Genomic DNA, 27,673 nt, shown 5'->3' on the forward strand with positions numbered 1-27,673 from the left:
AGCTCTTCACCAAAAGCTAACTAAAAATAAGTGCTATTTGTAAAACATTTCAGTTCAGTTCAGTTGCTTAGTCGTGTCCGACTCTTTGCGACCCCAGGAACTGCAGCACACCAGGCTTCCCTGTCCATCACCAACTCCTGGAGCTTGCTCAAACTCATGTCCATTGAATCAATCATGCCATCCAACCATCTCATCCGCTGTCATCCTCTTCTGCCCTCAAATTGCCCAGCATCAGGGTCTTTTCCAATGAGTCAGTTCTTCGCATCGGGTGGCCAAATTATTGGCGTTTCAACTTCAGCATCAGTCTTTCCAATGAATATTCAGGACTGATTTCCTTTAGGATGGACTGGTTCGATCTCCTTGCAGTCCAAGGGACTCTCAAGAATCTTCTCCAACACCACAGTTCAAAAGCATCAATTCTTCGGCACTCAGCTTTCTTTATGGTCCAACTATCACATCTATACGTGACTACTGGAAAAACCATGCCTTTGACTAGACGGGCCTTTGTTGGCAAAGTAATGTCTCTGCTTTTTAATATGCTATCTAGGTTGGTCATAACTTTCCTTCCAAGGAGTAAGCGTCTTTTAATTTCATGGCTGCAGTCACCATCTGCAGTGATTTTGGAGCCCCAAAATATAAAGTCTGTCACTGTTTCCATTGTTTCCCCATGTATTTGCCATGAAGTGATGGGACCGGATGCCATGATCTTTGTTTTCTGAATGTTGAGCTTTAAGCCAACTTTTTCACTCTCCTCTTTCACTTTAGTTCTTTTTTGCTTTCTGCCATAAGAGTGGTGTCATCTGCATATCTGAGGTTATTGATATTTCTCCTGGCAATCTTGATTCTGGCTTGTGCTTCATGCAGCCCAGCATTTCTCATGATGTACTCTGCATACAAGTTCAATAAGCAGGGTGACAATATAGAGCCAAGGAGTACGTACTCCTTTGGAACTAGTCTGTTGGAACCAGTCTGTTGTTCCATGTCCAGTTCTAACTGTTGCTTCTTAACCTGCATACAGATTTCTCAGGAAGCAGATAAGGTGGTCTAGTATTCCCATATTTTTTAAGAATTTTCCACAGTTTGTTGTGATCCACACAGTCAAAGACTTTGTTGTAGTCAATAAAGCAGATGTTTTTCTGGAACACTTGCTTTTTTGATGATCCAACGTATGTTGGCAATTTGATCTCTGGTTCCTCTGCCTTTCCTACATCCAGCTTGAACATCTGGAAGTTCATGGTTCACGTACTGTTGAAGCCTGGCTTGGAGAATTTTGAGCATTACTTTGCTAGCATGTGAGACGAGTGCAACTGTATGGTAGTTTGAACATTCTTTGGGATTGGAATGAAGACTGACCATTTCCAGTCCTGTGGCCACTGCTGAGTTTTCCAAATTTGCTGGCATATCGAGTGCAGCACTTTCACAGCATTATCTTTCAGGATTTGAAATAGTTCAACTGGAATTCCATCACCTCTGCTACCTTGTTCGTAGTGATGCTTCTTAAGGCCCACTTGACTTCCCATTCCAGGATGTCTGGCTCTAGGTGAGTGATCACACCATCGTGATTATCTGGGTAGTGAAGATCTTTTTTGTACAGTTCTTCTGTGTATTCTTGCCACCTCTTATTAATACCTTCTTCTGTTAAGTCCATACCATTTCTGTCCTAGAAATAGAGCCCATCTTTGCATGAAATGTTCTCTTGGTATCTCTAATCTTCTTGAAGAGATCTCTAGTCTTTCCCATTCCATTGTTCTCCTCTGTTTCTTTGCATTGATCACTGAGGAAGGCTTTCTTATCTCTCCTTGCTATTCTTTGGAACTCTGCATTCATATGGGTGTATCTTTCCTTTTCTCCTTTGCCTTTATCTTCTCTTCTTTTCTCAGCTATTTTAAGACCTCCTCAGACAACCATTTTGCCCTTTTGCATTTCTTTTTCTTGGGGATGGTCTTGATCACTGTCTCCTGTACAGTGTCATGAAAACACTTAGGCTTTGTTTTCTCATCTGTAATAGAAAAATACTAAGCCCTTTCTACATCTGCATGACTTGGTGTCATCTAATTCAGTCTTTGCACCAGCCCTTGGGTACATATATAAGTTGGTACTGCTTGCTTTCAACAGTAGGGATCTAAATGCCACAGAAGTTTTGTACCTAACAAGCGTCAGCACTGAGACTCACAAACTGGTTTTTTTTGGAAGGCAGTAATTTCCCAGATATATTCTATCTCACCACCGGGAGTCTTTATTCTACACTTGGGAAAATGGTATAGTGGATATTCATTGGAGTATTGGAATTGGAAAAATAGAGTCTTTCATGCAACCCTGCCTGGGTTGTTTAAACCTCGTTTCCTCATCTGTAAACACCATCCACCTCATAAGGTTGTTTTGAGGATTAATTAAAGAAAAGATAAAGCCCCCAGCATTCTGCCTGGAGCACCTGGGGCCTGTCCTCCTTGTGTCCACAGTTCTTTCTACCACATTCTACAACCCTTGTCATCAGTTCAGTTCAGTCGCTCAGTCGTTTCCGACTCTTTGCGACCCCATGAATTGCAGCACGCCAGGCCTCCCTGTCCATCACCAACTCCCGGAGTTCACTCAGATTCACATCCATCGAGTCAGTGATGCCATCCAGCCATCTCATCCTCTCTCGTCCCCTTCTCCTCCTGCCCCCAATCCCTCACAGCATCACAGTCTTTTCCAATAAGTCAACTCTTCGCATGAGGTGGCCAAAGTACTGGAGTTTCAGCTTTAGCATCATTCCTTCCAAAGGAATCCCAGGGCTGATCTCCTTCAGAATGGGCTGGTTGGATCTCCTTGCAGTCCAAGGGACTCTCAAGAGTCTTCTCCAACACCACAGTTCAAAAGCATCAATTCTTCAGCGCTCAGCCTTCTTCACAGTCCAACTCTCACATCCATACATGACTACTGGAAAAACCATAGCCTTGACTAGATGGACCTTAGTCGGCAATGTCTCTGCTTTTGAATATGCTATCTAGGTTGATCATATTGATTAGACACCTGTAATAACATTCCCAAGAGTTTTTGTTACTTTGAAGACTGAATTGTAACTTCAGCCATTGTATCAGCCACTTCAAACTTAAAGGACAGCTTTTAAAACTTACCCTCCTCAAAATGATAGTAAAGTCTTGGCATTAACACTTTTCAGATCTCTTCAAGGAGCTAGAAACATTGACTCCAATTGAACACCAGAGGGCTAATGACATCTGGGATAGAGGCTCTCAAACTGTGAATGGCAAAATTAATGGATTTCATCCAGCATTGTAAATATATATATTATATATATATATATATATGCACACACATACATATATGGGGGGAGAATTTATGAGGGTAAATGTTCTTTTGTAAAGTTTATTTGGTTTGTATATTCTGATATATAATCCTTTATCCAAAACAATTGGGATCAGACATATTTTAGACTCAGAGTTTTTCAGTTTAGAAAGAAGTGTTTCAGTTTGATGATTACTAGGATGAATGGAGTTAAAATTACTGTCACCAGTGAGTAGAAGAAAGTGCAGCACTGCAGAGGAGGATCCAGGGTTGTTACTTATCTCTAAACCAGGGTCTTGGCCTCAGGAAATAAATAATAAAAGAAAAACCATTAAAGGGGTAGCGGTGGTGAAGTGATATTAAATGTCTTCATCAGCCTCCTTTTTTTTTTTTTTTGGCCTAATAGTATAAATTGTTCTCTTGCCATCCCTTTTCAAGCTGCAACCAAATTTGAGAGTCATTTCCAGTCTTCCTGGCTGGAAACCAGAAAAGTCAAGTGACCCCAAGTCCTACTAGAACTGTACCTTAAGAAACCAATCTCCAGCCAGGCTTCTGGTTACTTTTGTGTGAAATTATAGAAGTAATTGGCCTTGATTTGTGAGGAAAATAAAGACAGACTTGCTAGGAACAGAAACATCTCTCCTCACCAGACAATCAAGAATTATTCTTCAAACATCTGTGTTTACACGCAGTAGAATGTGAGTCAAATAGGTGGATGCTCAACCTCATGAGGCAGTGTCATAGCTCTGGTCTGGGATATTCCTGGAACCTAAAATTGCTTCAACTTCTATCCTTATGCCTAAATCTCCAAGGTCACGTTATTTTGTTTTTCTATACAAAACACGACCTTTTAGCCTAACAGACTGAAGTATCACTTAGTGAAGGCGATGGCACCCCACTCCAGTACTCTTACCTGGAGAATCCCAGGGACAGAGGAGCCTGGTGGGCTGCCATCTGTGGGGTCACACAGAGTCAGACATGACTGAAGTGACTTAGCAGCAGCAGCAGCAGTGAAGAATAGCAAAAAAAAAAAAAATCTATTGCGTTGACAACAGGCCATGAAGTCTGCAAAACTTGCTAAAGTTTCAACAGGGACTTGGCGTCTGAAAAAATGGATGTTTTTGTTGAAAACTAGAGATGCTGCAATTGCATTTTGGGGCTTTTCTAGTTCACAGAATCCTACCATTTCCTCATGATTCTGGGACTCCTGAGTCATTCCTCCAACCTTGATGGCCCTAGACAGAAGTGCGAAGTCATCATAGAAAAGAGCACATTTACTCCTTTTCTTTCTCCTAGGAGCTCCTCCTCTACGCAGACACTCAGAGTTCTTATACTTCTGAGCCCTGACTATGCAATGGAAGGCTTTATATTCTCAAGTTCAGAGGTTAAAACAATGAATTATCAATTATCAGTTTGAGGCCTATATGTTAGCTCTCCTTAATATCAGCATTTTAAAAGTACTTTAGAAGAGAGTGAAGCTTAAAAGGAATGAATGGTGCCAACTTCAGGGATTTTGATTTCAGTGTGAGAGTTCTCTTTTTGCAAGAGGGTCTTACTGACGCTTTGATCATAACCTCCAGACACTCCATGAGAACAGAGCTGCTCTTCCACTTGCCAAAGTTTATGTTCCCTCCAGTGTAGAATGTCAGACAGCCTAACAGCTTAAGTAAAGGGTACAAAAATCATCATGTAACTCAGTTCTCAACAAACACAACTGAATGATGTTTTTACTAGTATAGCTCAAAGAAAACCAAATGAGATAAACTATAAAACCATACCCCCATGGAGTCTTAACTCAGATGCGGCTAAGCATAAAAATCAAAACCGACCAGATGTTACATTTAGCAGAGGTAAAATGCCTCAAGCAATATATGTGTCCAATAAAAACTTCAAGTCCTTTTTTGTAAGTGAAAAAACACCTTCAGACTGAAGGAAATGGTAGCTTTAGTGCCTAGCTGGGGGTGGGGGTGGCGTCTGTGCAAATACCTCTGTGCACACTAAGAATTTTGTTTCAGGGTTCCCCCCGTCAGGTGCATGTGTTCTAAAGAACAGAGTAAGTTGTGTGTGTGTGAAGCAAAAAATCTGTGTAAAGGTGGAACCTAGTTTGCTCTTATCTGTGTCAGCTCCTTGTCTGAGATGGGGGAAAAGACATTTTCGGGAAAAAGAAAGGTAGGATGTTTCAAGCAAATAAATACATAAAAATGGAAGTATTTTTAAAAGGAGACAAAAGCTAGAAACGGTGATGAGATGACCCCAACTCCTTGTGAAAATGTTTAATGGGACACCAGGATGCCAGGGCATTGGTAATTCCATTGGGACATTAATGGTAACACTCACCTTGTAAGGAATTTGTGGTTGTGGTGACATTTTTATATAGCTGGCTCTGGGACGGATGGAGTGGATGGCTGTGCCTGGGAAAGCTGGTGAGACAAAGTGCTCATGGCAACGCCAGAGCCTGAGGACTTAAAATGGTTTCATAATAAAATCTTTAGAAGGACAGGCACACGGCATTCGACTGCTCGTCACACTGCTCTGAGTCTCAAGGCTACTGTAGTGTTTACTATTTCTCTATATATTCAGTAACCAAACCCCTTCTACCCCCGACAAAACACCTACTAGTTTAGATACATCGAATTTTCCCAAAATCGACTTTGAAAAAGTTCTAACGTTTTTCAGCAGTAACGTACATAGCCTAAGCACGCTGGTACTAACGTAAAGATGACAATTCGAAGGGAATTCCCTTTCCAATCCCGACGTTTCCTCCTTGAGGACACTCCCTGCATCTGTGGATTAGGGAGCCCAGGAAGACCGCTTCATTGACTAGAAAAGCAACTTCTACAGTTCTTTTCGTGAGGCATTCCTGCGTCCTGTGAGGAGACTTCTTAGGAACGAACGTGAGGTAACTGCACACTCTCCGCTCTCTGGGTTTCTAATCATTTCGTCGTCTTCAAAGAAGGGGGTCGTTCTTGTGCTCAACTCGGGAGCGGGAAAGGCCAATCCCCTCCAAAGGCAGACGGGGAGCCGAAGTCGAAACTCAGGGACGGAACCCGAGGACACCGAAGCCACGCCAGCCAAGAAGACTGGAGCCACCCGAGGGGCGCAGGCGTAAGGCGCGCGGACACTCAGCGCCGCCCCGGCGTCCCCCGCGCCGGCCCCGCCCGCCTTCTCGCGCCCCCGCGCGCCCGACCAAGGGGAGACGAGTCTCGCGCGCTCCCTCCGCGCCCGCGGGCTGTTGGGGGCGCGGCCGCCGGCGCGCGCAGGGGAGGGGCGGGGCCGGCGTGAGGGATGGGCGCGCGCGCGGGGCCGCGAGCAGGGGGGCGGGGCGGCAGAGCTCGGCGGCTGGGCCTGGAGGACAGCGGTGGCGGAGGCGGCGAGCGGCGGCGGGAGCGGAGCCGAGAAGCCTCGCAGCACGCGGGCGCCAGGAAGGGGGGAGCGCAGAGGTAACGCGGGACAGAACGGGCGGGCGGGCAGCGGGCGCAGGCCCGCTGGACCCCGAAGGCGGGCGGCAGAGACCGCTCGCCCAGGGCGCCGACGCCGCTCCCTGAGAGGAGGGGGCGGGGCGCTCGCGTCCCCGGAGGTGGTGCCTTTTATTTTTTTGTCTGCCTTCCCCGGCCGCTCCGCCCCCTCTTCCCCTTCCCCCGCTGTGAACCGAGCCCCCTGCCCTTCTGGTGGAAGCCGCCTCCGGGGCCTTCTGGCGCGCGCGTGCGCGCGCTCCCGCCCTTGTTTTGTTTGGACCGGGGAGAGGTGAGGGAGCGCTTCCCTGATCGCGGGCCTTGCCTCGCAGCGCGCCTGCGCCGGCGTCCTCCCGCCCGGCTCTGATTGGCTGAGGGCTCGCGCATGCTCCCGAGGCGCGCGGCGGGACCCCCGCCCTTCCCCCTCACCCCACTCCCTCAGAGGTTTTAGGAGCCGGTTCGAAAGATGCCGGCGGCGGTGACTGGCTGTGGCGGACCCGCCCCCCCCCCACCCTCCCGGGGTCCCCGCCCTCGCCGCCGCTGCCGCCATTACGGAGCTCCCAGCGGTGAGTGCGCGGGGGGCTGGTGCTCGCGGTCCGCCGCCTCCTGCGTGGCGCGCGCGCGGGCGGGCGGGCGCTGCCCGGGTCGCGGCGTCGCCTTCCGGAGCCGGAGCTCGCGCTGAGCCCGCCGCCCTTTGCCTCGCCGGGTTCATCCCGGCTCCGCTCTCTTGTCTTCTCCCAACCCCCCGCCTTGTGCTCGGCGCTCCCCGCCTTTGTCTGCTGGTCTTTCCGCCCGGATTTTCGGGCCCGGCGCAGAGTCAGCTGTTTGCGCCCCTGAAAAGCCGCTGCCGCCGCTACTGCTGCTGCTGCTGCCGCCGCCGCCACCCGGGACTTTCGTTTTTACCCCCCTTCCCATGGCTTTCGTCGAGCTTGTGACTCACTGCTCTTTAGACGAGGTGGATTTAGTTAATATAGTCAAGCCTGTGAGTAGGAGCGTTTGTAAAGAGCTGGAGGCAGGAGGGGTGAAGTGAGGCCCCAGATCAGAGGGGTTTTGTTTGTTTTTTAAAGAATTGACCGCTAGTCTATGATCGAAACAGAGCTTCCCCTGTAGCTCAGTTGGTAAAGAATCTGCCTGCAGTGCAGGAGACCCGGATTCGATCCCTGGGTCGGGAAGATCGCCTGGAGAAGGAAATGGCAACCCACTCCAGTATCCTTGCCTGGAAAATCTCCTGGACAGTGGATCCTGGTGGGCTGCAGTCCATAGGGTCGCAAAGAGTCGGCCACGACTGAGCGACTAACACTATGATCGAAACACCTCTGAGGGACAGTCCCCCCGCACAGAGGACGGCCAAGGTGAACTTGACCCCTCTTTCCCTGTGTACCTTTTCTTACTGCGGTTATGCTTCCTGACCTTACGTTACATTGAAAAGTGAAGGTCTGGTTCGAAGTGCCCCTGGGAATTCCCCTGGGGCTTCACGGACAAGCTGACTTGTCTTAGAGTGAAGCTAGAGGTGGCTCGTTTGACTTTGGAAGATTTGTTTAATCTGGTATAGATGTGAAGCTGTTACGAAGTTTTAAAATTTCATTGCTCTTTTCAGAAAATTTAGTGCAGCATGTTTCAGAGTAGAAGTAACATTTTTAGAGGGTATTTTTGGCCTTGTCGAATTGGAAGATTGAGGGCGAGAAGTTGGAGGAAGCTCCTGAACTCTTCGTGTATAGATGAAAACGCTCACTCTTAAGCCAGTTAGATTGTCCTTATTTTAGGAGGAGGTACCCGTAGTGTCCAGAACATCTGTGTCGGAGACAGATACTAATTAAGTAATACTGATTTATTTGAAATATAAAAGTGGAAAAAAAAGTTTCCAGCAAATTATAGGCGTACGTTTTATGACATTACTCCGTAAGTTTGAATATAGTGAAAGACTTTAGATTGGGAACAATTTAGTGTAATCAGTGCAAGGCTAATGACATTATACTATGTAATGTGTTGGCAGACGTTTTACAGTAAAATATGAAATAATAGTACTTTCCCTAAAATGCATGTTTTCAAGGATATCAGAAAACTGAAATACATTGTTGAACTCCTGCTTATTTTTCTAGTGCTTGCTCTTAAGGTAGAGAAAGTAAATTAAAACTCTGAAATTATGGACTTTCTACTTTTACAACCTTTTCTTTATTGCCTGTATTTAAACAGCTTAGCACTTCCCTTGACAAAAGCAGATCTTTGTATTGTTCATCTGACATTATACTTAGAAAACAAAAACGGGTTAATGACCACAGGAAGTCCACACACACCACAGGTAAACTGAGATTGGTTTGTCACATGTAAGAACCCAGATGAAAAACTTCTTCAAGTTTTGTTTATTCTTTCACTTTAACAAATATTTGTAGAGCACCTGTTTGGAGCCTAGTATGTTTCTTAGGCAGGAAGTATAGGGCAGTGAATCAGCCAGATAAGACCCCTGTCAGGGAACAAGTGTGGCAGTCTTAAAAGTCTGATTATTCAGAAGTGCAGCATCAACAGTTAAATTAATAGATATTTGTTAAGGCAGTTGTAGGTTAACCATCCAGATAGTTTTGTCAGCTGTGTGATGAACCATGAACTGAGGAAATAAGTCATTAACCAACCTATTATAAAGAGAGCCTTAAGTTACATGACCTTTATTAAGGAAATTCAGAGCTGAGGCAAACATTTCTTAATGTTTATATTGTTTTAAATTTTTATTTTTTAAGTGTTTTTCACATGTGTTGAACATAGAAATAAGTACTGCCAGGTGTCATTGTTCATTCAACATTTGCCCCTCTGTTGTTTTTTTTTTTTTTTTTGGCCCCACAGGACTTTTGTTGCTGGGTGCGGGCTTTCTCATTGTGGTGACTTCTCCTGTTGTGGAGCACCGGTTCTAGGCATGTGGACTCAGTAGTCGTGCCCTGCAGCATGTGGGATCTTCCAGGACCAGGGATCCAACCAGTGTCCTTGCATTGCAGGACAGATTCTTAACCACTGGACCACAAGGGAAGCCCTCCCCCCAGTATTTATGCTGCACCCACTATGTATTGGGCATGCTACTAGGTACTGGGAATGCAGTGATGAATTAGTACTAGCCCTTGAAGTACTTACATTCTGCTGGGAGAGACACATAATAAACAAGCAAATAGACATATATTGAGTTACAAGCCGTATTAAATGCTATGAAGAAACCTGAAGAAGAAAAAGAAGGATGGGAGGGCTTTCTGAGGGGGTGACACTGTACTGAACCTGATTGAAGTATCTAGGGAAAGAATGTCACAGCATGCGCAGAACACACACTGAGGACCAAAAGGTCTGAGTGTCTGGAGGCAAGAGAGGAGAACGATGGGGAGGTTGAAGCAGGAGAGTGTCCACATCTGTTATTGTGGTGGATGCATCCAGGAAGCTTGGCAAACCAACTTAATTCACTTATTCCACCTGGGCATACTTCTTACCTGACCTAATTTAAACTGATATTCTTGTCTTCGGGTCAATGATGTCGGGTGTTGATGGACCATGTACTTGTTGCCCTGGTTTTAGTCAATTTTATCATTTTGGCATTGAGAATAACTTCTTTGCACCCCCACTCCCTTTCTAAAACTTGTTTTAATTTTGAGCAAGTAGTAAATGTAGAGTTGACTGGAAAGGTTTTGACATTTTTTTAGTGTTTTATTTACAGGGAGAACATATATTCTTTTAAAACATGTTCTATAAAAAGAGACTCCTGAAGGTTTTGTTAATTTCACAGTATCATTTTCAGCCTAGCTAGTATTATCATGGGTTAAGAAAGGAATTCGCAGTATCACTTTACCAAGAATAACCTGATCTTGAAATTGTGCTTCTGAATGGTATTTACATGTAAAAGTATCATCAGGTTTGTGGGGGTTTTTTAATCAAGGAAAGTATATTACTGTGTAAGTGCTAGTTGGATGAGTAAGCAAGTTTATGTATTGAAACTTTTCCAAGATAGACTTTTAGCTTTCACAAACCTAAATAATGCCCTCAAGCCCACAGATTAGAAGACAAAAATTTTTTGCAAGTATATTTGTTTTTTATTAAATTTATTTATTTTTAATTAAAGGGTAATTGCAATATTGTGTTGGTTTCTGCCGTACATCAACATGGATCAGCCATAGGTATGCATATGTTCCCTCCCTCTTGAGCTTCCCTGCCACCTCCCACTCCATCCCACCCCTCTAGGTTGTCACAAAGCCCCCAGAAAACAACTGTTTTTATTTCTGTGTTTTATAGTTTTTGACATAAATTTCTATATGTGCATTTTAAGTAGTCTTTGTAACAGTTAATAACTATTACCTGACAAATTGAAAGCTCTTAAATCCCTAGACAAGTTTAGAGCTTAAAGCAGAAGTTGAATGACTAGTCTCCTCTTGCCCAATTCTTCATTAATGTTCATTAGCACAAAGATCTAAACACCTAACTAATCATTTTCTTTTCTTTTGGGGAAATTTTTATTATAAAGTGTCCTTGATTCTCAGGTGAGATAGAGGGAGCAGAGGGTATTAAGTGATTAGGTAAATTTGAGTGATCTTACATAGATTTTATTTTTCAGTATTTAATTTTGTTCTTTTGTGCTAATTTTGCTTAACGTTAAAAATAATGACAAGGTCTTAGAAGCATGCTTAATCTCCTAGGTGATGGTCTGAATTTGCTTTTCTGAGTCTGGAGGCTTTTAGACTGTCATGTTCTTCAGCAGTATTTTTGTCCTTGTATAACTTCTCTGATGGAGATGGCGTTAAGTTTGTAGTTAAGTTTCCTGACCCCTTTGAAAACATGAACAACATTTCTCTCTTTAGTAAAATGGTCTTTGAGTAAACATGGATGAAACTTTGAGTCTTTTTAGTCTACTCTGAGCTCTGATAGTAGGAGACAGGATGGGGTTAGGTCTTTGTGGGCTTTCTTGTCCTTGCTGCCTTTGTTCATGTGGAAGGTGCAACAGCTGCTCTGGCTTGTGCGTTTGTCTTAGTCGCTGCTTTACACAGTCTGTATTTTGATAGTAATTTTTATCTTTCTGAATGATAACTGACCAAGTCATCTGTCATTTAACTATAAACTTTATAGTGAGTTTTCCCCCCTTTGAATGTATATTAAGTTTAGACGCTTTAGTTTAGTGTTGTTTCTGTAATCTTCACACCAGGTCTTTTCTGTGCTTTAGGTTGATGCTTCACACTGAAACCATTAGGAAAAATCCTTGTGGTTAACAGCAGAGGCTTCAGAGTGTAACCTGTACTCGGGCCTAGAAATTATTTTAAATGGCGACTGATACGTCTCAAGGTGAACTCGTCCATCCTAAGGCACTCCCACTTATAGTAGGAGCTCAGCTGATCCACGCGGACAAGTTAGGTGAGGTAGGGGCTGACACATTCTTGAAGCTCACTCTTGGATCAGTCCCTGACTTCAGGCCCTGCTGAGTCCTTCTTGGTACCTGTTCCTTCCTCTGCTTTGGGGAGTCTGGGTTATGAATCTAAAAAAATCAAATAGATACAAAGTTCTTTTCATCTTCCCTTACCCCTCAAACTCCTGAGAAAACCTCCAAGCTTCTAAATTTATTTCAAATCAAGTATAATTACTTATTTCCATTTGAAATTCAAGCTAAAATAAAACATTTTGAAAACTACTTCTTAAGAATCATATTTTCATTTCAAAAAAACTTGTTAAAAAGTAATTTGCATCAGATCCTGGAGTCGACTTGAAGAATTCTCCTACATCTTCTGACACCTAGTTAGCCCCCCTTGAGAAAGAAGAGATAAATTGTTTTTGCATGTGTGATTATGGCCATTTCTTTTCTTAGAAGGTAGAAGATAACACGATGCCAATTCGTCGAGCTGTGAATTCTACCCGGGAAACTCCTCCCAAGAGCAAGCTTGCTGAAGGAGTAGAAGAAAAGCCAGGTAAAGTAAAGCAGTGGGCAGCTTAAAAAGGCCAGCGTTCCTACTCTAGGTTAGAGTGTCCCATAAATTCCCTTGAACTTAAGTGTTTGTGGGGAGCATTTAGAGAGAGAAGTGGTACCAATTGGTATGTCATTTCTGGACCCTCTGGGCAAAGAAAGAATCTCATCTTGTCTCTGAAGATTTTTAGAAGGTGAAAATTTCATGTTCTTGGAATTAAAAATGGAAAGATGGTTGGAGAGAACAGAAATGATCAAAAGCGTAGCTTCTGGGCATACAGTGTCATGGGGAGGAAGACTGGGTGGAAGGTTCAGCCAGAAGTCATGAGGAGGCCTTAAGGGAGCAAATGGGTGATTAAAGTGTTGGTTTGTAACTTTGGTATTGGTGGAGAGAAGATGAGCCAGATAGAGCTGGGAACGTAGAAAAAGGTAGGACTATAGATCTGGAGTGCTTGTGCTCCTTCATGGTATCTCTGACCGCTTCTTCAGGTGTAACTGCTTTTCTTGTTCTTCTCGTCACCTTTTCCTCTCTTTTTTCTCTGCCAGGGTTGAGCACATGGTGCTGCCCCTGTTACAACTATTAGAACTGAATATTTGCTGACCAGCATATATTATGAATAAAAGAAACCATGCACCCTTGTTGCCTTTATCATTGGTGCACCAGAGATAGACTCTTCCAGCTAAGCCTGAGTTTGGGCTCAGAATCCTCAGATGAATACTAGGTACTCTGGCCTAACGCAGTGAGGAGACAAGGGAATTTAGCATATTAAAAAAAATAGTTGCTGGTGAGTTGAAGGGAAGGTTATTTTGTCCAGCACTGGGATAAACCACTTGATGGCCTACCTTAATCTACATTTAACAGCCAGTTGAAGTCACTGATAACATGAGTTTTCAGAATACACTAGTGTTCAGTTGTATTGAGAAAGTCAACCAAGAATTTATAAAGGACCAAAATAGACTTCACAAGTTCTGTTTATCTGTCGTATCTCTGTCCTTTTATATAGTATTTTATGTATGAAAATGGAGTTGGAAATAATGTCTCATATGTAGTACATACTCAATACTCATTATCAGCTGAGCACCTGAACCTTTATTAAACCATAAACTTTTAAGAGAACATAAAGTGAAATTTAATTTGTTGTTGTTACAAACTCTGTTGTTACAGTGAAAGTGTTAGTCGCCCAGTTGTGTCTGACTCTTGGTGACCCTATGGACTGTAGCTGGCCAGACTCCTCCATCATGGAGTTCTCCGGGCAAGAATACTGGAGTGGGTTGTCCCCACCCAGGGGTCGAACCCAGGTCTCCTGCATTGCAGGCTGATTCTTTACCATTTGAGAAAGCTCAATAAACACTCTTAGCTCTAGAAAAGTTATGACCAACCTAGATAGTATATTCAAAAGCAGAGACATTACTTTGCTGACTAAGGTCCGTCTAGTCAAGGCTGTGGTTTTTCCAGTGGTCATGCATGGATGTGAGAGTTGGACTGTGAAGAAGGCTGAGTGCCAAAGAATTGATGCTTTTGAACTGTGGTGCTGGAGAAGACTCTTGAGAATCCCTTGGACTGCAAGGAGATCCAACCAGTCCATTCTGAAGGAGATCAGCCCTGGGATTTCTTCGGAAGGAATGATGCTAAAGCTGAAACTCCGGTACTTTGGCCACCTCATGTGAAGAGTTGACTCATTGGAAAAGACTCTGATGCTGGGAGGGATTGGGGGGAGAAGGGGATGACAGAGGATGAGATGGCTGGATGGCATCATGGACTCGATGGACGTGAGTCTGAGTGAACTCCGGGAGATGGTGATGGACAGGGAGGCCTGGCGTGCTGCGATTCATGGGATCGCAAAGAGTTGGACACGACTGAAATGAACTGAATGTAAAAATCAGTAACCATGACAATTGTTATACAGCCAGTTCGGTGGGACAGTTAGGCCAAATAGTTGAGACAAAGGGCAATAAAAGGTGCATCAGGATTAAAAAAATATATATTTCGTAGTTATCTGTATCACCAGATACCATTGTTATAGTAAAGTTCTAGCCTTAATATTTGCCAAACAGCTATAGAAGCAGCAGAAGAGGCCAAAGGAGATGGGAATCATAGTATACAAGTGCTGCCTACAGGTTTTCCCTAAACCATTTTATACAATGTTTATAACAACTCTGTGAGGGAAGAGTACTCAGAAGTATCAAAAATCTTGCCCCAAGATAATGTGAACTAGAACGTTAGAAACTCTGAAATTGAATCCAGATACATCTGATCCTAGAGCCTTGATTTTGGCTGAACATATGTAGGAGAATTTTTGACTTACCTGCATCTCCGGTTGAAGAACATAATCCAGGATGATTTATAAATTACAGTTGACTGTCCTGAAATTTGGGCTTCACTGGTGGCTCAGAATCCACCTGCCAATGCAGGAGACTTGGGTTCGCTCCCTGGGTCGGGAAGACCCACTAGAGAAGGAAATATTTGTGTGAGGGCCCCAAAGAATTCATTGTGCCAGTAATGAGTTCACATAATTTAAATGACCAAACTTTTCAAGCATATCCTTTTTTCCTTTTTGCCTGGTTTTGGCCCCTGACATTCTTCATAGTCTCTGCTTAATCATTTCCTGGGATTCTGTGTTTCATAATAGCTGCTCAAAGAGACCTCCTGAGAAAAGACCGACAGACCTTGGTATTCCCCCATTCATATTTCTACCCTTGCCCAATCATTTGACTTGAAAATTTCGTTTTAATTTTTTATTGTTTATTCCCTTACTAATACTTATTCAACTATGAAATGGCTGATTTCTTAATTATGAGTCTTATCCTTAATATTATGGAGTAGAACAATCAACAGATTCGATTTGGGATAAAAGAGTTTCATTTGCTGTGTAATTTCCTGATCCTTTTCCTTTTCTCACATAATGGTTTGGATCGGCAACCCATTATATAGACAGTTTGAGTGATAGGAGGGAAAAAACTGTACTCGTAGACAGTTACTCATTTTAGAATACAACTGTTACTTGGAACAGTTGACTTAACCTGTTTAAAGAGATGAGCTTTTATCCTTTTATTGACTCAGGCTCTAATGTATTTACTTGATGCAATTCTACTCACCTGTTTTACTGGCTTATTTTAAGAACCAGATGCAAGTTCAGAGGAATCTATCTCTACTGTAGAGGAACAAGAGAATGCAACTCCACCTGCTACATCTAGTGAGACAGAGCAGCCAAAGGGGCAACCTGAGAATGAAGAGAAGGAAGAAAACAAGCCTTCTGAGGAAACCAAAAAGGAGTAAGGACTCAAGCTTTCTTGCTTTTTATAATTGAAGACTATATAAAAAGAGTAGAGATCAGATTTTTTTTTTAAGTGGTATAATGTTAATTTATGCTGGATACATGATATTTAGATTTACTTTTGGGGGAATTATCTTTTGAAATAGGCTTATGATGTAGTTGTATGGCCTATTAGAATTCGTAGTAGTTAGAACAATGGTTTGACTAATGTATAATTCATTCTTCTCTGCTTCAGAACGCATTTTTCAGTAAGAAATGAAGTGTGACTTTAAAAGTCTGACCTGGGAGATATATCATTTTATTTCTCCCTCTGTGCCAGGCATGAGTTATTTTTACATGTTTATGTTAGAAAGCATTAATCTACACCAGGACATTGCTAGAGTTACCTAAAACTCTGTATATATTTGATGAAGTATTCAGTTGGAGGGTGACTTTGAGAATCTGAAAGCAGAATTTGCTCTCAATAATCTACAGTGTAATGGTCATTCTTTTTTAATTAAAATTATTTTTTGCAGGACAGCTGATAGCATTTCATTCTTTTCATAATTGGTGAGAACAGTTAGGGATTATTTTTAAAATGAAAGAATGACTTAAAAGTAACTAATGGGGAGGGAGGGGGGTTCATGTTTGGGAACGCATGTAAGAATTAAAGATTTTAAAATTTAAAAAATAAAAAACTAAAAAATAAAATTAAATTAAAAAAAAAAAAACTATACCTTGTAGGTGGCATTCTCATCCTTCGTCCCAGTTATCATAGGTATTTGTAACGTTTGTGGAATTTTTAGCAGCTAACCCTGTATTTTAGGTGCATGAGATGTTTTTCTTATTACTTAGAATAAAATTTGTATAATGCTCTGTGATTGACAAAGCTTTTTATGAACATCATCTCACAATCTCTTGAAGCACCCTGTGAAGCGTTTTGTGTCATGTTTCTGTTTTAAGCTGAGGAGACTGAGGCTTCGCTCACTTGCTGAGATCACATAACTAGTAAATGTTAGAGCTAAGACTCAAACCCAGGTTTTCTGACTTCAGAGCTTGAGTTCTTTGCACTGTACTGAATTGCATCTGTTGTAGTTGTTACTGGAATACATTTTAAAATTCTCGTTTCTTTTATGTACTGGCCCTTCATGCTAGTTATCTCTCCTGTGTGCACCTGAGAGAACACACCTTTTTGGTTCATTTATAGTACCCAGTTTTTAAAAAAAAATGTTTTATTTTGTAAAATGCTTACTTTACATATCACTTTAGTGTGGAAATGAATTAAAACATTGATTTTTATTTCTCACCAGTCTTTTCTTCTTTCTGTCTTTATACTTCTTTCTGAAGTTTATCTTGCATAATAACAATTCTTTGTTTTAAAGTGAGAAAGATCAGTCTAAAGAAAAGGAGAAGAAAGTGAAAAAAACAATACCTTCCTGGGCTACCCTTTCTGCCAGCCAGCTAGCCAGGGCCCAGAAACAAACACCGATGGCTTCCTCCCCACGTCCCAAGATGGATGCAATCCTAACTGAGGCCATTAAGGCAAGTTTCTATTTCAAGCAGTTCATCATAGATTTATTCTGTTTGTCTCTTGCGTATTTGAAAATGGCATACTCCTGTGCAGACATCAGAAATCTTGCTCTGCTTCCTAAAAGAGATCTAAATAGAAGAGAGCCATTGCTAAGTTCATGTTTTTATAATACCACATTTGGTGAGCACTGTTAATTTTTTTAATAACACAGATTTGCTATAGCAAGTATTTTTAGTTTTTAGTTTTTTTTTAACTGAGTTTCTTTTAAGTGTAGTTTTTATTTGAAGGTTAAACATGTTAATTTATTCACCACACCATTATGGACTAGTTTCTCTATCAGGTAATCCTACTAGTGATACAGCATAGAATAAGACAAACAGAGTCCTTGCCTTTATGAATTCTAATTATTACTCAGGGTAACATAGAGAAAATTTTTTTATTTTAAACATGTATACTATCTTTACAGTTTCCCCAGTGGCTCAGTGCTGAAGAATCCGCCTACAGTGCAGGAGATGGGGGTTTGATCCCTAGGTCAGGAAGATACCCTGGAGAAGGAAATGGTAACCCAATCCAGTATTCTTGCCTGGGAAATCCCATGGAAAGGAGCCTGGCAGGCTGCAGTGCAAGGGGTTGCAAAAGAATTGGCCACAGTGAGCGGATAAACAACAGCAGCACACTATCCTTAGGTTCACTTTCAGAGCTTATGTCTAACATTAGTAGCTGGTTATCTTTCACACCTGAAAACTTATAGAAACTTTTAGAAAACTTACAGGAAAACTTAGAGGAAACTTTTAGAAACCTCAATACTTGGTTTCATCACCTAGTCATTCCAGAATACTTGGAAAAACTATCCTCCTTCCATAGCTTTATAACTTTACTATAATTCACTAACTTTGATTAGCTTGTGTGATCATCAGATACTGTTTTCCTGTTTTAAGGGAATCTTCTCATCTGACCTTGCCTTTTTGTGTGTAAATTTTTCTGTGTTTATTTTACGTGATCACATGACAAGAATAGTTAAAACAGAAGCCATAGACTCTCTGATTTCCTTTTGCTAGGCTCTGAAGCAGAACTGGGGAGAGAGGGCTTTAGGTGAACTTAACAGAAAGTGATACGGGTAGGAAAGCGGAGCCTACTGGTCATGCTTAGAATTTGAGAAGACAGCACTGACATAGAAACTGGGAAAGAGTTTACCTTCCACCCTCTCCCTGCATTCCTTTAAGATTACTCTCAACTCATTAAGAAAACTTCCTTGGTTTAGATAGCTTGACTATAGTGAGAACTCTGTTTTTTGTGTAGCCTTTTTTTAAGGATTTCACTTTGTGATTGGGTTTCCCTGGTAGCTCAGCTGGTAAAGAATCTGCCTCCAATTCAGGAGACCCCAGTTCGATTCCTGGATCAGAAAGATCCTCTGGAGAGGAGATAGGCTACCCACTCCAGTATTCTTGGGCTTCCTGGTGGCACAGAAGGTAAAGAATCAGCCTGCAATTTGGGAGACCTGGGTTCAGTCCCTGGGTTGGGAAGATGCCCTGGAGGGAGGGCATGGCAACCCACTCCAGTATTCTTGCCTGGAGAATCCCCCCAGGAGAATACCCCCGAGGGGGTAAGCAGAGGAGGCTAGCAGTCCATGGGGTAGCAAAGAGTCAGACAGGATTGAGCGACTTTCACTAAGCAAGCTGAGCTGTGATTACTCAGCTTAGATTTGAAGCAGGATTATGGTGAAGGTGAAGAAGAGGCTAAAGTTTTAAAATAATAACAGTTAAACAGTATATGTAGTTCTAAAGAATAGTTTAAATATGATTATGCATATTTACACAAATGAAAGATATATGTTGGGTTGACCAAAATGTTCATTTGTGTTTCTCTGTAAGATCTTATCCAGTGGATCATGTGTATTCCATGCAGTGTAACAAATTATAATTTCAGATCACTGATATCTTTTCCTGAATTAAATCATTATCAAATAGATGGTGTGTATTTTCATCTTATTATCAATTTGGTGGAGCAGGGGATTGTTGTAGCCTTAATGTTCTTTTCTGCTTGGTATTCTTTACTTTGTGTTCTCTTGGAAGATCAGGAGTAAACTTAAATCAGTTGTAATGGGTTGGAGACATTTGCTTGAGATAAACGATCCTTATTAACACAGTCCATATTAACCTGTTTTGTGTTATACAGTCTTTCCTGGTCCATTTGTCTGACATTTTGCTTTACTGTCAGTATATAAGCTTTCACCCAAGTCTTTATCCAATAACAATTACTAAATCCTATGGTCAATTTATAGGTAACAGCTACACAAAATTGGTGGACAACAGATACTGCGTGGGTATTTCAAAATGTAAAGCATTTGAAAAAAAAAATTGCTGCCTTTGTGGCCTAATGACCTGCTTGAATCTTCCATGGACATTAGTCAGATGAAATATAGAGAAATAGGATGGGAAAGGAAGAGAGCGCTTGAAATAGCAGTTGAATGCTCTCATTGTTGTCCAAAACGCCCCTTAAAGCTTTGCATTTGTAAACCCAGTTTTATGCCATTTATTCAGATTGTCTTTGCTTATATTATCTGCTAGCATTGACACAAAGCCTGCAGAGAAATACTGGTTTTGGTGAGCCAAAGTTAATTCTGTAAAGCGGGCCAAATCTGAACCTACACACTATATAGAATGTCCTGGTTTCCTTCCTTTCATGCTAAAGATGTCTTCTAGGCACAGAATAGTATTAGAATGGGAAGAGCTTCGTCATTAACACAGAACATTGTTCACATGTTGTATCTTCTCTTTGGCTGCTTTGAACAATTTAAAATTGTTGCAGAAATATTGCTAATTCTGTATTTCTCCACAGTCATGATGAACTGAAGTTACCAGAAATATTATTCATTCTTTCCTGCCATTTTATCAGCCATTATCAAGTTCACTTCCAAAATAATTTATTTTGAAAACATATGTGTCAGAAAACACATGAAAAACAGCTATTTTAAATTAATGTGTATGGTTTAATAATCTGTTTCCTAGGCATGCTTCCAGAAGAGTGGTGCGTCCGTGGTTGCGATTCGAAAATATATCATCCATAAGTACCCTTCTTTGGAGCTGGAGAGAAGGGGCTACCTCCTTAAACAGGCACTGAAAAGAGAATTAAATAGAGGCGTTATCAAACAGGTATTAAATGGGTATTTGTAATAAGCATATATTAGCTATAAATCCATATATAGTAACATTTAGGCTTTTTGTGCTTTGTGAGTTAGTTAAAATAAGATGACATAATGATGAAGGGCTTATGCTTAACCTGGTTTTACAAAGTCACTGGTGCCAATTAGCTTTAATAAGTATTCTAAAGAACAGAAGCAATATGAGAGTGTAAATTTTAAGTATTCATTTATCTGGCTGTACCACATCTTAGCTGTGGCATGGAGGATCTTTAGTTGAGGCATGTGGGATCCAGCTCTTTGACCAGGAATTAAGCCTGGATCCCCTGCACTGGGAGCACAGTCTCAGCCACCGGACCACAAGGGAAAACCCCTGCCTGTACTTTTAATTGGATTTCCTTTGGGGGCTGCTTGTGCTTAAGATTATGTAGTGCTAAAGGTGAGAAGTGGGGTTGAGCTAGCCTGTTGCAGCACCAAAAAAGATCATTGTTCTTGTCTTAGGTTTGTTAGTTTTAAAACCTAATTTCTGTGACTAGACTGGTGATCATCATAACTAAGCTTTGTAAATAGGTTTATCTTAGCTTACTAGTATCTAAATCTGTTAAAGCTTTTGGAAGCATCAAAACGTGAGTAAATTGAGAATAATACTAAAACCAATATTGATTTCAGGCATAAATCTATATTAGTTTGCATAGTACATCAAAGCACTACTTAGAGTTTTGAGGATGCTTTGTATATCATAATGAATATAGCCAATATTTACAATAATTTTAAATCGAGTTTAATCTGTAAAAATATAAATCATTGTTACGTACCTGAGACTGTACAATGCAGTATTGTAAATCACCTGTACCTCAGTTTTTTTTTAAACTCCACATTACTTAAGGTCATGACACTCTAATGCCAGAATGAACTTTCTTGTCTACACATTCTTCAGAAGTCCAGAGGGATGAAGTAACTCCTGAGGTCCTGTGGTAGCAGCAAGGATGGTTCTGAGGATCTAGTTCACTGCAGTCCCAGAGTCCTGTTGCCTTTTTTCTGAACCTTTCTGCATGGTTTGATTAATACAGAGTTCTGTGCCCCTCAGCCATTTAAACTCTTAGGAACTTTCAATGAGTACTTAATTTCACAAATATGTTATTGAGTTGTCTCCTGTGTACCAGGTGCCTGGAGGTCCATCAGTGAGGAAAACAGTTTCCTGCTGTGGAGCTTATATTCCAGCTTTCTCAAATGTTGTAAATCTAATGTTTAAATAGCCTTTAAAGTAGCCATTGCATAAAAAGAATTATCTAACCAATATAATTAGAACCAGAGACCTGTATCATAGTGTATGTCAGCAGAGTTTATGAGCTAGCTTCATGTTTATCTTCATGAAGATATAGTTTGCGACCTATTTTGCCTCATAGGCTGGCCCTCTGTTTGATGCTTCAACAAATTTATAGACTGAAAGCATTTGATTGCTGTATTCCTAGTGGTGTCGGTAAAACCAAAGTGGAAGACTCAGGTTAACCTGAAGTTCTATGACAGTGATTTGTAAACTGTGGAAATGTGGTAAGACTTGCATGTATTATCATGTGCAGTGTCTAAAATCAGATAACTTTTCCCTTATGCAGTAATAATCTCTAATGGACAAACTGTGGGAAGCACTGTGGCCTGAGATTAAGTAGGCTCTGAACTTTTGCCAAGGAACTGTCTTCCTTTTAAGATAGAGGTTTTCTCATTTTCCGAAAAGATTGTGTCCCTTCCTTCCGTGGAACTTTTTTTTTTTTGAAAGCTTATAGTAGACTATCTAACCTGCTGTCACAATAGCGTTTTTCATTCTTCCCCAACTTTGTAGATGAGGAAACAAAAGCTGAGAGGGTTTATGAGTTGTCTAGTATTGAATAGCTAGATGATACCATAAATAGTGTTCAATCCCAAGTCTTTTGACTCATCCACTTTTTTCTCTGAAGAGTTTAACAGCGCGTTACATTAGTTCTTACATCACCATGTCCTGTAATTTAGTCTGGTTAAAGTTACCAATTGAGTACCAGAATCATTTAAAGTAAAAATACTGGTTATTGCAACTAAAGTTAATTTATTTTAGGTAAAAGGAAAAGGTGCTTCTGGGAGTTTTGTTGTGGTCCAGAAATCGAGAAAACCACCTCAGAAATCCAGAAACAGAAAGGTAAGAAGTCTGTACCAGTTTGCTCGAGCGCTGTAGTGCTGCTGTTGGTGCTGCTAAACGGTGCAGTGTTACTGAGTGTTTCCTGTGCACTGGTCAGGGAGCGGCATTTCTGTGCAGGCCTGGAGAGGCTCTAATCATTTGCTCATATTGTTTAGCCAGAGGCTGTGTGTCTGACTGCCCTATATTGAGTCACGGGCAGCTATATGAGTTACAGTTTTTTGCCTTTTTGTGAAATACCTTTTCAACTAGAAGAGGCATACAAGTATATTTTTACCCAACGTTAGATCCTAAAAGTACTATACCGCGAGGCAGTTTTTCTTTAGTGTAGGTACTAACTATCCTACCCTTCCCCCAGACACATACATTCATTTATGGAAAGTTGTATAGAGGGCATACAATAACTGTGAAATATGCAGTATTTGCTTTGAGTCAGTGATTGAAATCATGACTGTTCCTCTACATTTTTGTTTTTACAGTTTTATATATATTTTTAACTGTCCCAGTTTGAAATTTTTACCTCAAAGAAATCACCACGCAAGTGGCATTACACCATGGTGCTGTGATTTGTTTGAATGTGCTAAAAAGGGTTAGTTTTTCTTTCGGCGAGTTGATTAGGCAGTCAGCTAGGGAAAGCCCTTGTGCTGAATACAGAAGCAATAGAACAGAGACCTGCAACGATGATCATTTTGGTATTACATTTCAGAACAGGAGCTCTGCAGTGGATCCAGAACCACAAGTAAGACTGGAGGATATCCTCCCACTGGCCTTTACTCGCCTTTGTGAACCTAAAGAAGCTTCCTACAGTCTCATCAGGAAATACGTGTCTCAGTATTACCCCAAACTTAGAGTGGACATCAGGTAAAAGCCAGAGGCCTGGGCTTTAAAGCACACAAGTCTGTGTTACTTCCTTAGCCCCTTTTTCATGAAAAAGGAGAGAGATTAAATATTTAAGATTACTTCTAGGTGAGGTAGGAATAAAACCTTTTATTTGTGGGTTTCTTTTTTTGTCCCATGATATTTTCCTTTTCATATCTCCGTATGTAGTTTCTTTTTGAAACTCAAGCCACATGTTGACCTTCGTAAGACTACCATAGAGTAACTTTTCATGGTCAACTGCTAGAATATTCTGCATTAAACCGTGTACTTTCAGCTGCTTGTTATTAAATTTTTTCACTTTTTTATTGTGATAGAATACACATAATATGTAAAGTATACCTTGTCAGCCATTTTTAAGAGCACAGTGTTGCGTGCTCTTAAACACTTTAATAATGTGCTACCAGTGCACCACCCATCTCCAGCATTCGTTTCAGTCTCATAAAGCTGTAGCTTTGTCCCCAGTGAACAAGAACTCCTTGTCCCCCCTTAGCCCGCACCCCTGGCCACCGCCATTCTACTTTCCGTCTCTCTGGTTTTTGACTGCTGTAGGTACCTACCTCGTATAAATAGAAGCATGCAGTAATTTTGTAGCTGGCTTATTTCACTTAGCATAATGTCCTTAAAAGTTCAGCTGTATTGTTGCATGTGTCAGAATTTCTTTTTAAGAATGAATATTTGTGTGTGTGTGTACACACTCTCTCTCTCTCTCTCTCTCTCTCTCTCTCTCTCTCTCCATTTTGTCTACCCATTCATCTGTCCTTGGACATTTGGGTTGCTTTCATATTTTTAACTGTTGTGAAATAATGCTGCTGTTAACCTTGGTGTATTAATATCTCTTTGAGACCCTGTTTTCAAATACCCAGAAGTGGAATTTCTGCATGATATGATAATCCTATTTTTAATTTTGTGAAGAACCACCACACCATTCTCCACAGTGACTATTACCATTTTACATGCCCACCATCAGGCCACAGGAGTTTTGGTTTCTCCATATCCTCACCAACACTTATTTTCTGGTGTTTTTTTGTTTGTTTGTTTTTGTCTTTTGACAGTAGCCATGCTGACGGGAATGAACTGGTTGGTAGCTCATTATTTTTTATTTAGAGTTATAATCGAGAATATAGGAGAATTCAGGCTTCTGTAGCACTTCTGCATAGAAACAGCATAATATCTTCATCAAACATTTAAGGTAAAACTCTGAGAGAATTTTTATAGTAATTCATTTGTTAAAAAACTGCCACTGTAATGTCAGCACATTACAGTGTGTTTGGAAAATTTAATAACTCCAAATCTTTTTTAAAATTTTCATTGGGGTATAATTGATTTACAATGTTGTATTCGTTTCAGGTGTACAGCAAACTTAAATCTGTTAGGTGGTGGTTCTTTTGCTAAGTCATGTCCAACTCTTGGCAGCCCCATGGACTGCAGCACGCCAGAGTCCTTCACTGTCTCTGGGAGTTTGCTCAGATTGATGTCCGTGGAGTCAGTGATACTGTCTAACCATCTTATCCTCTGACGCCCCCTCGTCCTCTTGCCCTCAATCTTTCCCAGCATCAGGGTCTCTTCCAATGAGTTGGCTCTTTGCGTCAGGTGGCCAAAGTATTGGAGCGTCAGTGTTAGTATCAGTCCTTCCAGTGAATATTCAGAACTGATTTCCTTTAGGATTGACTGGTTTGATCTCCTTGCTGTCCAAGGGACTGTCAAGAGTCTTCTCCAACAACGCAGTTTGAAAGCATCTATTCTTTGGCGCTCAGCCTTCTTTATGGTCCAACTCTCACATCTGTTCATGACTAACGGAAAAACCATAACTTTGACTAGACGGACCTTTGCCAACAAAGTAGTGTCTCTGCTTTTTAACATGCTGTCTAGATTTGTCATAGCTTTCCTTCCAAGGAGCAAATGTCTTTGAATTTCATGGCTGCAGTCACCATAGTGATTTTGGAGCCCAAGAAAATGTCACTGTTTCCAATTTCTCCCCTTCAGTTTGCGATGTCAGCCATTACAGAGCTCTCTGTTATACAACAGGTCCTTATTAGTTATGTATTTTATATATAGTAGGGTGTATATGTCAAGCCCATTCTTCCAATTTACTCCCCCCGCCATAAGTTTATTTTCTACTCTGTAACTGTTTCAGTGTTATAGATAAGCTGATTTGTAACCTTTTTTTTTTAATTCCACATATAAGAGATAACCATATATTTGTCTTTGTCTTACTTCACTCAGTATGAGAATCTCTAGGTCCATCCATATTGTGTAAATGGTGTTATTTTGTTCGTTTTTATGGCTGAAGAACATCTCATTGTATACACGTACCATATCTTTATCCATTCCTCTGCTGCTAGACCTTTAGGTTGCTGCTGTGTCTTGGCTATTGTGAATAGTGCTGTAGTGAACGCTGAGGTAGATGTATCTTTTCCAGTTGCTATATTCTGCAGATACATCCCCAGAAGTGGGATTGCTTGATTACATGGTAGCTTTGTTCCAGTTTTTTAAGGAACGAACCTCCATACTGTTCTCCATAGAGGCTGTATCAGTTTACATTCCCACCAACAGTGTAGGAGGGTTCCTTTTTCTCCATACCCTCTCCAGCATTTATTGTTTGTAGTTTTTTGATGATGCCCATTCTGACTAGAGTAAGGTGTTAACTCGTAGTTTTGATTTTCATTTCTCTAATAATCAATAATGTTGAGCATTTTTTCATAGGTAACATGTAGATGGTTCCCTATATGTCTTCTTTGCAGGAATGTCTATTTAGATCTTCCATTCTTTTTTTTTTTTGTATTGAACTGCATGAGCTGTTTGTGTATTTTGGAGGTTAATCCTTTGTCAGTTGCTTTCTTTGTGAATATTTTTTCCCATTCTGAGGGTTTTCTTCCCATTTTGTTTATGATTTCCTTTGCTGTGCAAAAGCTTTTAATTATGTACCCTTTATTTTTGTTTTTATTTTCATTATTAGACTGATTATTTAGATTGTCACATGTCCTTGTGGATTCGTGCAGACACATTAATTTGTTTAAATTTGTAATTCCCCAGGTTTATGTTTTGAATGTTTTTGTAAGGTCTGTGTTGACTTCTGGGAAATTGTGTTTGTAATCCAGAGTCTTTGATAGACAGTCTTTGTACTGGGTGTACATTGTCCTGTTATAGTTTAGTACCAGTGTTTACCTTGGATTACTGAGGTATAGAATTAGAATTGTTGGGGTTTCAACTCAGAAGCTAACATGTTCAGAAAAGCACTCAGTGGTCTTCAGAGTGGCCAGTTAGTCTTTCTCTGTCTGTCTTACTTCACTCAGTATGAGAATCTCTAGGACCATCCATAAAGTGCCAAAAAAATGGGAATCATAGAAGTAATCAGTTCATAGTCTTTGACATACATACTTGCTGGTCAAGTCTCTGTACCAGCATTTGACCCAGTTGATGGCTCCCATCTACATGAAACACTTCCTTCACTTGCTTTTCAGAACACTGCATCTCTCTCTGTATTTTTCCTCTCATTCTTTGTCAGTCTCCTAAGGATTCCAGATTTCCCACCTGCCTCCTTAGTGTCTGAGTGTCCCAGGGTTAGACCTTAGGCTTCCTGTCATTCTTAGAACCCTGATAATGCCCCTCAGATACAACTTCGGGTCTGATAGGCCTTGTACGATGCCTGCAGAGTGGATAATTCTTTCATTCTCAGAGCTTTAAATACCACCTGTACAATACTAGTGTATAGATACATAAATGTGGCCCGCATTTATTTATACAAATACCTATTGGCTATCACCACTTGTATGTCTGACTGGATGTGTCCAAAACCAGACTCATGATCCCTCCTGTGCCACCAGAAAGTCCCTGCACTTCCCATACCTCCTGCATCTCAGTTAATGGCAATAATGTCTTTCCAGCTTCTGAAGTCAAAAACCTTGGGTGTATACTGGTCTCTCACACCTCTTTTCATTACCTCCGCTATTGTCAGTCTTTTCTAAGCCCACCAGCATCTCTTGCCTGTGTTAGAGCAATAGCTTCCTGCTTTTCCTGTACTCCCTCCTTTTCAGTCTGTTGTTAATATAGCTATGAGA

General features: G+C 41.2%; 1 protein-coding gene across 19 annotated transcripts in view; it reads left to right on the top strand.

Moving 5' to 3' along the window:
* The first annotated feature begins 6,449 nt into the window (after window positions 1-6,449).
* Window positions 6,450-27,673, top strand: part of HP1BP3 (heterochromatin protein 1 binding protein 3) — a 36,811-nt gene continuing 15,587 nt past the window's right edge. For 2 of the 19 annotated variants that reach the window (XR_011254784.1, XM_069579160.1), the window contains exons 1-8: window positions 6,450-6,725; window positions 11,917-12,109; window positions 12,553-12,652; window positions 15,768-15,921; window positions 17,285-17,444; window positions 20,442-20,585; window positions 22,659-22,739; window positions 23,443-23,597. Coding sequence is in view for 14 of the 19 variants with exons in the window: in XM_069579160.1 (XP_069435261.1) it covers window positions 12,014-12,109; window positions 12,553-12,652; window positions 15,768-15,921; window positions 17,285-17,444; window positions 20,442-20,585; window positions 22,659-22,739; window positions 23,443-23,597 (890 nt within the window). In the remaining 5 variants the exon portion in view is untranslated. Of the gene's footprint in view, window positions 7,720-9,572; window positions 9,807-10,824; window positions 10,880-11,295; window positions 11,822-11,916; window positions 12,110-12,552; window positions 12,653-15,767; window positions 15,922-17,284; window positions 17,445-20,441; window positions 20,586-22,658; window positions 22,740-23,442; window positions 23,598-27,673 lie in introns of those variants that run through there. The other 17 variants (XR_011254786.1, XM_069579168.1, XM_069579162.1 and 14 more) reach the window with 16 other exon arrangements.

This window comes from Ovis canadensis, chromosome 2 (genome assembly GCF_042477335.2).
Source record: "Ovis canadensis isolate MfBH-ARS-UI-01 breed Bighorn chromosome 2, ARS-UI_OviCan_v2, whole genome shotgun sequence".
In the NCBI taxonomy this organism is placed as follows: domain Eukaryota; kingdom Metazoa; phylum Chordata; class Mammalia; order Artiodactyla; family Bovidae; genus Ovis; species Ovis canadensis.